Source organism: Schistocerca nitens, chromosome 2 (genome assembly GCF_023898315.1).
Source record: "Schistocerca nitens isolate TAMUIC-IGC-003100 chromosome 2, iqSchNite1.1, whole genome shotgun sequence".
NCBI lineage: Eukaryota > Metazoa > Arthropoda > Insecta > Orthoptera > Acrididae > Schistocerca > Schistocerca nitens.
Window position 1 is genome coordinate 949,747,229 of NC_064615.1, and position 14,616 is coordinate 949,761,844.

At 38.2% G+C, this 14,616-nt stretch overlaps 1 protein-coding gene across 3 annotated transcripts in view; it reads right to left on the minus strand.

Annotated features, from left to right (window-relative positions):
- LOC126237275 (ring canal kelch homolog) overlaps window positions 1-13,432 on the minus strand; it is a 150,411-nt gene extending 136,979 nt beyond the window's left edge. Inside the window, exon 1 of one of the 3 annotated variants that reach the window (XM_049947207.1) lies at window positions 13,296-13,432. In XM_049947207.1, the coding sequence (XP_049803164.1) occupies window positions 13,296-13,351 (56 nt within the window). In that variant the 5' untranslated portion in view covers window positions 13,352-13,432. Of the gene's footprint in view, window positions 1-3,982; window positions 4,093-13,295 lie in introns of those variants that run through there. The other 2 variants (XM_049947208.1, XM_049947209.1) reach the window with 2 other exon arrangements.
- Between the last annotated feature and the right edge of the window lie 1,184 nt (window positions 13,433-14,616).

A 14,616-nucleotide genomic window follows, 5' to 3' on the forward strand; every position in this document is an offset into this window, starting at 1 on the left:
TGCCATGATCTGTAATTATCATGTTGGGCAACCAAACTTCAATAATCAGTTGTTCACCACTGCCTGTGTTACTGTACTCACTTGCTGATCTGGAATGGCAATCATTGCGACATAATGTGAAAAATGATCTGCGATAGTCAAAACATAGCTGTTACCCGCCGTTTGGCTAAAAAGACCCAAGATGTCAATCCCAACTATCTCAAATGGCTTGGATGTCTCTGGTACTATTTGAAATGGTACTTGCTAATGATGTATGTCTGCACATTTTGCACATGGCAAATGACTCCTCACATATTGATCAACATCCTGTCTTCATGTTCATCACCAATACTGTTTGGCTACATTATGATCTGTTGTTCCGTGTCCTCCATGTTCTGACAACAAGTGGTCATGAGCTTTCCTTTAAAAATTCCTCTAATAGTGCAGCTGGCACCATGACACACAGCCCAAGCTTCGTTATCTTACATAGCAGTCAAATGTCACCAGGGAAGAGCGGCGCTATTTCGAATAGCTCAAAATCTGTGTCAGTGGCTTGCACCTTTTGCATTCCACAAGGCTACAGGAGAGTACTCATGTTCCTCCTTAGTCTACCTGCTATCCAGTTTATAAATCACCCTCAAAGTCAAGTTTGCTTAATTTCAATTCCTACCACGTCAACCTGCCTAATGGATCTTTTAATTCTAATGGACACTTTAATGCTGCATGGTCAGGTAACACTTTGAATTTCCTGCCATACAAATAACACCTGAAATGCGTATCAAACTCAACATTACTTTTTCCTGGTTTAGAACACACACTACCAACTGGCTGCTTGCATCACAGGAGAGCATAAATTCCTTCTTGTAGCTCGGTAATACTAATACAAGGTTAGCTGTTTGCACCTGCATCAATTTTTCGAACATGGCTTGTTATTCAGCAGTCCATTGGTAATTTACACTTTTTGACAACTGCATCAATGATCTGGCAATACCCACAAAACCCATCAAAAATTTCTGATAATAACAGGCTAATCCCAAAAATGACTGCAGCTGTTTAGTCAGCGGTGGTGGCAGCAAATCGCACAATCCATGTATCAGTTTCTACACCGTCTTGGCTAATCACATTTCCTAAGTGGTTAATTTATGTTAATACAAAATGGCACTTCTCGATACTGAACATTAAGTGCACAGAACTCAACTGGAAAATATGATAATGTCTTCCAAGGAAAACTATGCACTGATGCGGATTCAAACAACATAACCCTCCAACTAGAAATCATTGAAATGTGGCTGATGCATCCTTCAAACCAAATGGGATTAGCCAGTGTTGGTAATGCTCCCCAAGGTCTGTGAATACTGTCTTCGGCCAGTAATCTGGTACTACTTACAATTAATGGTAACCACTCTTCAACTCCATTGTGGAATGGTACCTGCATTTATACAGGTTATCTAGTATGCAGGATACGCATAGCAACTGTTCTAGAATTTAAATACTGACAATCACAACAAAACCTGTATTTTAACGTACCATCTTTGGGATTACTCTCTTCTATGATGCCATCATTCAATTGCTGATTAATACATCCTTCCAATTCTGGATGCAAATGTTGGGGTATCCTGCACAGTTTCCAATATATAGGTGACTGTTCTCAGTTGATATCCCGTGTTGGGTTATGGCCTACAAGGATTACATAAATCTGCAAACTTTGTTAACAGCTTCTCCATGGCTATTCTGCTTTCTTCCTACGAATTCTGACCTTCTTCGGATAATGCAGCAGTACTGGCAGTTTTCTTATGGCTGATGTCCACACTTGACCTGTCTAAATCATTCTTATCCACAACGTCCAAACTGGCAACTAACTACCTTTTGGCAAAACCACTTTATTGATGCCAAAATTATCCATACCAATAGGAACCATATGTTTGCCTCCACTTGCTGTATATGTACAATGCTTCCATGTACAAAACAATGTGATGTATCCAGTCTGACACTGTCTACCAATGTCTCTACCACACACAAAACATTAGTCGTTATGTCTGTATCTATGTTCACCCTGTGGCAGTTTATGACACAAACTGAGTCTTCTGACTTTGTATGCAGTTTAATTGGTTCTATCCTCATGACAGGAGAATCTTGCAAGAGCGTGTCATCAGTAGCAGTCTCTTACAGTTGGAACATTCCACTGAGTTCAACAGTCTGCTGTGAAAGACAATTTTTTGCCTGATGTTCAGTTAAGAAATCTAACCCTAAGATTGTGCATTACCCTTCACCTACATGGGAAAAAGCTTCCATATTCTCTCTGAAATGTTTCACTCAAACACAAAAACTGAGCATCGGCAGACCTAGAGATGCCACCTCATTATTTCCTACTCCATATAACCTATAACATGGAGAGTTCATCTCCTACTACCCAAGAAGTCAAGACTAGCCGCAGATATGCAGGTCCCTGTGTTGAACAATAACTTATGCTCTTTACCATTTATCATACCAACGTAGCAACACTTTGCTTCTGCCAACGGGGCACTGAAATTTACAGCGAATGCCTTTTGGCAGATTTGGTGCTCCTGTTTATTATGTACCTGTCCACTCTGCTTTTTATTTCTACAGTCTTGTTCATGGTGCCCATCCACACCAAACCTGTTGCATTGAGACTGCTGATATGCCTTGCAAATGTGGCCTGTGAGCCCACATCTCAAACATTTTATATCAATACAAAATATGCCTAATTTTTCTCGCATTCTTGTTGCCACATCTACCTCTTGTAACTGTGTAGCTACCCTGATGGCCACAGCCAGCTAAATCCTTTGGGTTTTCCATATGCACTCTCTTAGAAAAGTTGGATGGAAGCCCCTCATAAAAGTATCCTATGCTCCATGCCCAACCTCCAGAAGGATATAATGAGGTGGTATATGTTGTTCACTAATCCTGCGTTTCTTCAGTACAAAAATCTAACGTAAAAAGACATACTCATCCATCTCCATAATACTATGAGGCTGAAAACAATACTACATATTTTTATAGGTCAGCAACATTGGTTTAACCAGTACAAATTGAGATCTAGTGGCACATTAGCAACATCTTAACAAAAGACCATTAGTAAGATCAGCATGGAAAGGTAACCAGCTGAAGTTACATATCTACATTCATATGCTACAACACACTGTGAAGTACTTGGCAAAGTTTATTAAAGAAATCCCAGTGAAAATAAGAAGAACCATCCTTTCACCACAAGTGAAGTTAGATTTCTGATTTCTGTTGGAATGTTATATATTTCTGTCCTCATATCATAAAAAAGGGCAACAGTAATCATAAATGTGAAACAAGATGAGTATTTAAAACATGTCAGTTAAAAATTGGTACTTATGATTAACCAAATAAACTGACAGACACGTGATGTGCATTTTTTCATTTCAGATTTCAAGAAGACATCAGAGAAAAACATACTGATTCGTTGCAAGAGGAGATATCCATTAACCTGTAAATATAGTGAGTATGTCACTGTTATTGCATAGATTAGACCTATGTAAATGCCTACTGGAGTTTCCATTTCTCAAAGTGTCACATCAAAGGAAGAAAAAGAGATCTCAGTTCTTTTTTCTAAGTGATTCAGAAAACTGCATTCAGACTCAATGACTGAATAGGCAATGTGGAAGAAAAGATAAAACACATAATAAAAATTCACTGAAAGAGATACTGTAAAACAATAAACCAGGATGTGAAGGATTAGTCCTTAATCCAAAAGTATAAATGAAAATTATCAAAAAAGAATAATCATTTGCAGAAACTGAGAAAGGGTGTCAGAGAGAAAGAACTTCACGACTTACTTCAATTTCTTCAAAGGTTTCAAAATTCTGGTAAATGTAATATAACTAATAACTGCCAACAGCTTAACTTCTTTTTATCTGTGATGAACAGTTCCTCTTTTAGGCAATAAGAAAGCAAATCAACAGGGGGAAAAGAGAAAAAAGAACATCAGAAGAGCTGATAAATATTATAATATTACCCTTTCTGATGCATCACCTGATGATTCATATCTTCCTTTTCTAATTACATACACAGGTCTTTCATTTCACACAAGAGTGTTTTCACAGGAGGTGCATTCAGATATTCTCAACATGATTTTCACAAATGAGCAGATGAACTGGGAAATGATTTTGAAATGTGTACTTCACTGTCCGTTCCTAAAAAAATGAAACAAGAAAATAATAAAATAAAATAAACAAAATAAAACAGTTGCCTTATTAGGCAGCAGTGATGTTATGGCAGGCAAGACAGCTATGTAAAGTTACTGAATTAGTAAGAGAGAGAATAAAAATCAATTTCAACAGAAACAGGTATTTTCTGTGGATGTAATAAAATTTCCAGATGAAGTTCAACTCTAATGACCCAAATGTTTCACACACAGTATATCCTCTTCTTTGAATGACAAGTTTCAACAACTTTTCATGCTTCACCCAGAATCGTCCATGTGGTTTTATTGGGCTGATCAATGCTGGTCCCCATGAACCATGGAGATGTGTGGTGTTTGTCTGCCTTAACAATACAGTTAGCCATGCCATAGGTGCAGCCACAATGCGGAAAGGCCAAAGAAACATGAGGGGCAACAGCCTTTCCAGTAGTTGCAGGGACAACAATCTGAATGGTTAACTGATCTGGGCTTGTAACACCAGCTGTGCTGTGCTGGTGCTGTGAATGGCTGAAAGCAAGAGGAAATTACAGCAGTTACTTTTCCCAAGGGCATGCAGTTCTACTAAATGGTTAAAAATAATGGAATGCTCTTGGGTAAAATATTCCAGAGGTAAAATAGCCTCCCACTCAGATCTCCAGGTGGCGACTACTCAGGAGGATGTCATCATCAGGAAATACAAAACAGCATGCTACAGGTAGGGGTACGGCATGTTAGATCCCTTAATTTATCAACAAAAACAATCAGTTTTTCAAAATATAACTGGACAGATAATGAATCTACTCTTTAAGACATGGCAGGAGAAAACACATTTAAAAGTTATGGAAATATGAAAGCTTTTGGAGTCAATGGCTCTTTCATCGATTGCAGAAAGGTCGAAGTGAATGGAAGAGAAATGAAGGAACAGGGTTAGCAAAGCTTAAGGAATGGGGAGAGTTATGAAAGAGTCAACAAAAACCCTGGGTCACGGGATACTAACCAAACAGGATGAGAATGAAAGAGTGATTGTTGGGCAATGCACAAGACGAGTTTTGAAAACCTGAGAGCTTAAAGGTGGATGACACGGTGATAAGCAAGACAGAGATTACTGAGAAAACATTGTGCAAGAGTTAATAAGAACAGAAAGATAAGTGCATTGTAGACAGGTGGAGTGGAGAGGGAGGCTGGAAGGGAAAATAAACAAGTCATAAAATAAAAGATATAGAAAACTAAAAGAAAGCAGAGAAAAGGAATAGTTACTCCCCCTCCCCCCAATCCTATATTAAAGACAGAAACTATTTCCTAGACAATCTGAAATCTGTGCAAGTCCCACTACCACCACACACATTGATTCTCACCATTGAAATCACCTATCTCTATACCAACATTCCCCATGTACATGATCTATCTGCTGCTGAACATTACTTCAACTGACAACCACCTGATTCCAAACCTATGATGCTATTCTTGCTCGCTTTAATCAACTTCATACTTTTGAAAAATTGCTTACCCTTTGAGGTGCAGGTTTATAAACGGACCAGGGGTATGGCCATGGGAAACAGAATGGCTCCTTCCTATGTCAACCTTTTCACTGGATGCTTGGAGGGGGATTTCCTGGGATACATAAGCCATCAGATCCTGGTTTGGTTTAGATAGATTGATGATATCGTCACATGGACTCACAGTGAGGTTGACTTGTTGAAATGTTTGCAACCTCTAATTCTCCCAATTAAATTTCACATGGTCCTATCCTATGGTCCTACCCATGACCATTCCCACTACAAAACTTTTAATTTTAATTGTGACAAAATACTTGAATTTGTCAGCAGGAAAAGGAAGAAAGGAAAAATAGGAGAACTAGGAATGTGGGAAAGGAATAATTATGCAGGAAGCTACCTGCATCATTTAATCATCATTAACACTTGGTTTAAGATACACAAAAGAAGGCCATATATGTGAAAGAGAACTGGAGGCACTGGAAGGTTTCAGACTGATTATATAATGGTAAGACAGATTTTGGAACCAGATTTTAAACTGTACAACATTTCCAGAGGCAGACGTGGATTCAGACCATATTTTACTACATATGAACTATAGATTAAAACTGAATAAACTGCAAAATGGTACAAAATTTATGAACTGGGACCTGGATAAGTTGAAATACACAGAGGTTATTGAGTGTTTGAAAGGAAGCATTAGGCAACAAATGATTGAAACAGAGGAAAGGAAAACACTAAAAGATGAATGGGTAGCTTTTACAGACGGAACAGTGAAGGCAGTAGGGGATCAAAAAGGAGAAAATGTAAAAATGCAGCAAATGAAGCAGGCAAAAGGGAATACAAAAGTCTAAAAAAAGAGTTTCTCAAAAAGTGCAAAATGGCTAAAGCTGGAATGGCTACGGGACAAATGTAAGTCTACAGATGCTTGTATAACTAGGGGAAAGATAAATATCAGCTTAGGAAAACTGGAGAGACCTTTTGTATGAATATCAAGAACTCAGGTCGAAAATCAGTATTAAGTAAAGTAGGGAAAGCTAGCCTTGTACCGAAGTGAAACAAGGATGATAAGCAGTTTGGACAAGAAGGGAATAGAAGCTTTTGAAATGTGATGCTACAGAAGAATGCAGAAGACTAGATCAGCAGACTGCATAACCAAAGAGGAAGTGCCAAACAGAGTCAGGGAGACAAAAAATCTGTGGCATAATTTGACTAAAAGAAGGGAGTGGCGTAGGATACATTCTGAGACATCCAGGAATTATTAATTCATTATTGGAGGGAAGTATGTGTGGGGAGTGGGGAGGTAAAAATTGGATACGTTGACCAGGAACAAATACACTAAGCAGGTTCAAATGGATATAGGTTGGAGCAGTACTCAAAGACGAAAAGGCTTGCACAGGGCAGAGCAGCATGGAGAGTTGGATCACAAACCAGTCTTCGGACTGAAGACCAAGACAACATCAATACTGAATGCTGCCTTGTCTAACCATGTAGCAATGGACTGGTAGATGACATACTGATGTAGAATAGAAGACCAGCAATATGTACTTCACTTCTATGTCATTTTTTTGGTATGTAGGTTGTGGTCACAAACAGATCTGCAGCAACATGTGAGTTTTTGGATATATTTGTGAGTTGGTGAAGCCAACGAACATGGATATGAAATCTTAGTTGAGTGGTGTACTGATCTGTAGTATAACTAGAGGTTTACATTAGGGTGAAAAGTGACAGGTACCGTGTGAGCTGTCACAGCAAACAAATGTGGTCATAAAGTTAACTATAGTTCTTGTAATGGTGCATATTTTATACGTATCAGGTTTCAATTAGTGGTCTATGTCTGCTATTTTGATGATGGCATGGTCAAAGGAGATGGGTGGTATTGGTAGGTTCAATATTTTCCTTAATACCATAAAATAGAGTGAAATTGATTTCAAGGGGTGTGATTGATAACCACCATCCTTCAACACATTTTAATCCATGGCCAATACCATGAAATTTATCTTTTGCTGTTGGTATTACTGAAAATCACCATCTGAATTGCGTAACTTTACCCTGGGGTGAGATTGATATCCCTTGACTGATATTTAACTCTATTTTTCATCCATTTTTTCAATCCTTCATATCGTAGTTTTATAGAACAGGTAAAAGTAATGTTAGATACTCTTTAAGTTACCCTATTTCTATTCCTCTGTGTTACTTTGATTTCAGTGTTCAGTCCCAGATGGGATGAGGTTATAAGAAAAAGGCTGGCTGAAGAACAAACAGAAATTATACTGAAGATAAATTGAACCAGGCACTGCCACAAGTAGTAGAGGATAAAAGTCACTAAACAAGGCATATAAAGAATTCAATATTTCTTTTGGAACACTCCATAATATCATGGGAAACATGGCTGCTCTACTGGTGGACAAGCTGCTTTAACTTCTGCTCAAGGAACCGAAATTATCAAAGCAGTTACAACCTGCAGTGACTGGGGTTACCCACTTACTCCCTTAGCTATAAGACTATTTGTTAAAAGTTATCCGGACAGAGAAGGTAGGAACATTGTTCAATTTGTCACTAAAATGCTTAATGTTGATTGGGACTACTCCTTCCTGAAATGCAACAAAGGTGCACTAGGTCAGAGAGTGGGGTCCTGTATTACAAAAAAAGAGGGCTGAGCTATCTCAAAAGCCAGAGAAGGAATATTTCACAAATTTAAAAACCACAATTGTTGGTATTCAGCAATGCAATGTCTTCATTTACAATGAGACTAACATGTTGGATGGCCCTGGAAAAAAGGAACTACTGTAATGTTGAAATACAAAATATCCAGAGGGGATGTTCCATGTAATGTAGGACACACTTACAATTTTTAAAAGTTTAAAATTTGGTACTTTTTATATATTGTCTGAAAAGGCTGGACTTTTTACTGTATGGCAACAACGGGTTGTGCCAATTATTGCTTTCCCTCAATAATTTGTAGCCTTTCTATGAGGCCATATGTTTTTCATATGATTACAGTGTGAATTATTGTAGATTTTGTTCCTTCATTTCAACTAATTGGGCAGGTAATAATCAGCATATCATTATTTGTTTTACAGTTACATACCCTAATGTACTGCATAAAGAGTATAAATGAAATGATCGTATAGCATTTATTGGCCGGAACATTCCCTTCGGGGTTCGGCCGCCGTGTTGCAAGTCTTTTCAGTCAACGCCACTTCGGTAACTTGCATGTCAGTGATGATGAAGGGCACACAATGCCCAGTCCCCTACCGGGAATCGAACCCGGGCCCCCTTGCGTGGTAGGCAGTAACGCTACCACTGCACTACGGAGGCGGACAAGTAGATAAATTATAAGTTAGGATAAATAATATAATACAACAGCATGAACTTTCATGTAATGCAAGTCACTTTCATGTAATTAAGTTTTTATATCATGAGAGATGTTAAGAGCTAACTTTATCTTGTTCAATAATTTACTTCTTGTGTGAATGTGTAACTATAAGGGATATTCAAAACTTACGGAAACCAGTACTTGTATGTTAGAAGTATTGAGCCTGGCTGTTGAGACACTTGCCCCACTGTGACATAAGGCAGTGAATGGCTGCCTCATAAAACTCCTCAGGCTGCGATATTAACCAGTTCCGCATGTACAGCTGGACGTCATCATCCGAGGTGAATCGTTTGCCTCTACGCTCTTGTTCTTCTTTGACCCTCTTCTGATACACTTCCTGCAGCACGGGACAACAGTGAAGGCCCAGAGCTACTCACAAACCTTGACCACCCTTCGCCAAGCGATCAAATCAAACAAAATCAGGTAATCTCACCCATGGGGTCATTCTGCTCCACGACAATGCAAAGCCTCATACGGCCAACATAGTCGCGGCACTCCTGCAGAAATTCAAAGTCATAGTAGTTCGTAAATTGTTCAGTGACTTGTGTGGAAATTCATCAGGTGGAAACTCTGAAAGACCAAGTCATGGGAGTAATCCACAAAATAGAGGTCTTTGTTCTTAAACTAGAGACTTGGTAACAAGTTTCCACCGCCATGACAACAGTCATCGGGCAGGAAGGACACAATAGTTATTATAGAAAATAATGAGAAAAAGACAGTTCATATTCGTCACTTAGTCATGTACATCATGGAAACATAAGAGGCATTCAAACAGGAACACCCTGAAGTTCAAATTGGGAAATCTAAGTTTGCAGAAGTATGCCCACTACATGTTCAACTAAGCAGCAAATTATCTCATAAAGTATTTTGTAAAATAGCATGAAAATTTCATAAATGCTATCAGCAGCCTTCATAAGAAGCGTGATAATATTCCAGCTGACAGCAACACATTTGTATCAACCATCATATGCCAGTTACGAACTGAGCTTTGTTTGCAGAATGAATGTAACACATGTCAAAATGGTAGAGGTTTCAACAAAGCCTATAAAATTGAAGAGCTAGAAATTGTGAATTTATTATGATATGTTTGGAAGATAGAAGGAAACAGCTCTAAAATTATTAAAATCAAAGAAGGCTCTACAGCTGGTAAGCGAAGTACGTAGTTTCCATAATTACTCATTTAACATAATAAAACACTGATTTCAAAATGCAAAATGGGTCACCGTGGAATCTCCGAGAGTCTGTGATGAATCACTCTAAATCACCATTGATATAACGGTGTGTGGAAATGCTTCAGGTACCCTCCTGCCCCCTTACATTATCTACTAGAGTGAACATATAGAGGACACTTGGACAGAGGATGGTCTCAAAGGAGAACCATATTGTGACACACCTTGCTGTTTAGGTGGATTGAGATTTAACAAAACTAGCCATGGTTGGGTTGATTCAGTCATGTTCCTGGATTGATTCATGCAGGTTTTTCTTCCTCGTGCAAGAAGACTGAATAGCAGGAAAGTTCTTATGGGAGACAATTTGGCCAGCCATTTTACTGATGAAGTGATCACACAGTGTGAGGAAAATGGTATTGCTTTCGTGCGTTTGCCGCCAAATTCAACACATTTGTGCCAGCCAGTGGACATTTCATTCTTTTGTCCAATGAAGGTCGCCTGGAGGAAAATTTTTAACAAAAACTTTGTGGTATTCTCATGCCTGAACTTCCATCTTTGTTATCTTCTGCACCGAAAATGATGAACGATGATATAAAATTACTCAAGAAGGATGTTGTCAATGACCTTAAGGCAACTGGAATATTTCCGTTTTACCCCGTTAAGGTTCCACAAAAGCTGCCTGGACTTCCCCCAGTGTAAATAATGTGAGTGGTTCACTTGTCGATTTCTTAAAGCTGCAATGTTAAAGTCAAATAGACAAAGTGCAACAGAAAAATTGAAGATTACATGTCGTATCTGGAGTAAGTGTCGCAGCCCCAAACTGCTTCGACAGATGATGAAGACCTGCCTGCAGATATGAATTCAGATGTAGAGAATGAAGTTGTTGATGAAGTGGAGGAAGATTATGTTCAGGCAACTGCTAACGAATTGGATGTTGGGAAATAAGAACTCGTTAAAGTGTTGTCTGGTGTGAGGAAGTCTGTAAACTTCCGATATGCAGCAATTATTCAAGAAAAGAAGGGAAATGATTATTAAGTGTTAGGATTAAAGTCTATAGACTCTTCTAAGACTGTATTTAAAGAGGTAATGATGATATTCCTTGTTGACTTTTTTTTATATATTAGCAGCTTTACCAGAACCAAAGGCTCTGAAAGTGCAGGAAACAGGATATGGTATTGGTTCAAAGGTAAAGTTGATGTAAAAAACCATAAGATTTGTCTATATAACTGAAATGTAATTTGGTACATGACTAATTTAATTTTGTACTTAACTGAAAATCAATTATTGAGATATTCTCCATTATAGGTCTAACTTTGTGTTAATAGAACCTTGATTTGTACAGAAATATATAGTCTGCATTTTACTGTGAAAATGTTTTATGTTATCAATCTCACTCCATAAAATATGAAATATATAATACAATGTAGCTCCTAAAGTAACAAGCAGATTACAGAATGGGTTGAAATTGATAAACTGCGTTTTACAACCTATGTTCCTCCACAGTTTCAAAAGTGGTATCAATCTCACCTCTAAGTATGTAACAGTTTTATAGGCTCTTTGATGTGTGTGTGTGTGTGTGTGTGTGTGTGTGTGTGTGTGTGTGTGTGTGTGTGTGTGTGTGGGAGGGGGGGGGCATGAGATGATGTTTTGAAAATTTTCAACTAACATGAAGCAATCAGTAGGCATCAAGGAATTTTTGTTTTGTTTTACTTTCTTCATCCACTAAAAAAAAAATTGGAAAAAAGTTACCAAAGTCACCCCATTTTATGGTACTCGATCACCCATTCTCCATTAGTTTTGTATTTATTTTCTGTCTGAATACAATGAATGAACAAATAATTTTATGTATTTCATAAGCAAACAAAACGAAAATGTGAAGGAAGTCTGGTAATTTATTCATCATGATTATTTTATCTATATTTTCACAACTGGTCGTGTGTGGGAATAATTTGAAACTAGGAGGCTTCATGCCTGGGAAAGAACAATAAAAGAGGAAATAAGTTGAAAATTGAGACAGTCAGCTCAAACACTCCAAATGAGCATAGAAGAGAGATAATGTAACCACCAAGAAGTTTCCTCTGTTGGACTGTAGTGTCAACAAAATAAATAAAACTCACTGCAAGTATGCTTACTGCATTCAGGACACCTCGTAATCTGCAGCTACTGTGAGTTGATGCTGTCTTATAAACACACTATCAAATGCTCTAACAGGTACAGAATTTCATAAAATTTGTTTCAACTAGTCACAAAATTGCCACAATAATTAAATATGTAGTGTCTGAACACCAAACATCACATAAATAATTGTCATACAGTAAAAGCTTACAAACGTACTACAAAAACAGCAGTAGACAGCTGAAAGCTTATTTCATTTTCAAAAATCTCCAATAGGCCCTACTAACAGGGATATATCAACAATAATGCAGACACTTTGAAAATGCACACATTATCTGTAGAAAGAACATTTATAAAAGAAAATATTTTACTTCCAAACTCAAAATAATCGGAAAATCTTTGTTCTCATTGTATCAGAATTCACGACTTCCTTCAAATGCTGTCCAAGGTACTTTGCTTCTTATAGTCTCTGTAACACTGTCAAGCAGTCGTGTGACCTGAAGACTACGTTCCAAAAAACACAAGAATTCATACATGCTGCCCTACCTGTAGGTACAGACTGATGAACTTACAGTGAAGACGAAACAGCAAGTGACTGCAAAACATGGTGCAAGCAAAGCTATCTAGGTATCTAGTACGGAAAGATTGTTACACCGAGAAAAGCACTGCGAAACGACTGAAATTCCACGTTTGGTTCTGAATCATAGAACTCAGATTTGCGTCAAAACTGCTTTACTCTTTTAAAACTTCTTTTGAGTAATAGAAACTCGATGGCAACATAGCGGTGCTCCTTTGTAGGTTACTTGTCATGACACTAACCACACTCTTTTTATTTGAGAACGTACGAATATCACGGAATATTTATAATATACCTCTAGCAGTAAGACATTGACATCACCAAACAGGTCAATGCAACACACACACAGCATACATTATGCATCTACTGCGTCTTTAAATAAACACCTGTTTATCAACAAACGCATAGCACATACCTTCCTTGCTTTTCATTTGTATTTTCACTTGCAGTAATTGGTCCTGCCGTATCCATGTTTCCCGCTGTTGTTATAAAATACAATGCTTATTTACAAACACAGTGCACCATTGATCTTCACTTTTCTTGACCTCTCGATCCCGAATTAACGGCTGCAATATCGATAACACATGCTGCTGCAATGTTGCATTCTTGCATATTCAAAGTCGAGTAAACTTCGAAAGCATTGAAATCATTCGTTGTTGGCTTAGAATTTTTGATAGGAACATGACATTTTATAAGTTATCATATAACGAATTATTAGGAATAGCGACAAACAATAACTAATACGCTGCAGATACAAAAAATATATCGTCCATTCTCAGTTACGTCCCTTGCAATGCTTATTTGACATAGTATTTAAATATGCTCGAATGATTTACATGACACATTGTTTACCAGTGCGCATTAAATTCAATAAGCCACAGTAGTACAAACGTACTATACTGAACCTATTCACTATTATACGAACCTTTCTTCGATATTTATAGCCCGGATAGCTGTACATCCGAAGGGTTGTCGGCAGCAACAGATCGCAATACCTTTGCGATAACCGCTCGGCGCCCTGATAAACTGAATTCGCATCGAACAAGTAATTTTCCTCACGGCACTATGTATACGATCCGTCTGTATTCATATTCGATACTCTTGGACGACAGACACTTTTATACCCGTAACTAGTTTAGCTGACGTCAGATTGTGAAGTTTGGTCTCATTATGTTTATCTTTATCAAACAAACGCATGCTCCTGTGGAGCGAACGTTCCAAGAATCCTCATGCTCGTACAGTTTCACGAGTTATCTGTCAATTTCAAATCTTTATTACCACATGTTTCTGCATAGAGGTATAGCTCCATGTGTTTCCGCAATTGTGAACGTCGAATCTATAGACCTTAAACTCGGATCCTTCAATCACGGGTTACACTCATAAAAACATTTTGGATTTCTTAAAATGGTTCAAATGGCTCTGAGCACTATGGGACTCAACTGCTGAGGCCATAAGTCCCCTAGAACTTAGAACTACTTAAACCTAACTAACCTAAGGACAAAACACACATCCATGCCCGAGGCAGGATTCGAACCTGCGGCCGTAGCGGTCGCGCGGTTCCAGATTGTGGCGCCAGAACCGCTCGGCCACCAGCGGCCGGCTTGGATTTCTTAAATAATTTCCGAGTAAAAACAGCAGTGTCATTCGAAAGTTCTTCAGCCTTTGTACAAATAAAATTCGTGCTTTCCCAAAACCTGGCTATGTTTATCAGCCATACGATGGGTGATGTGCCAAAG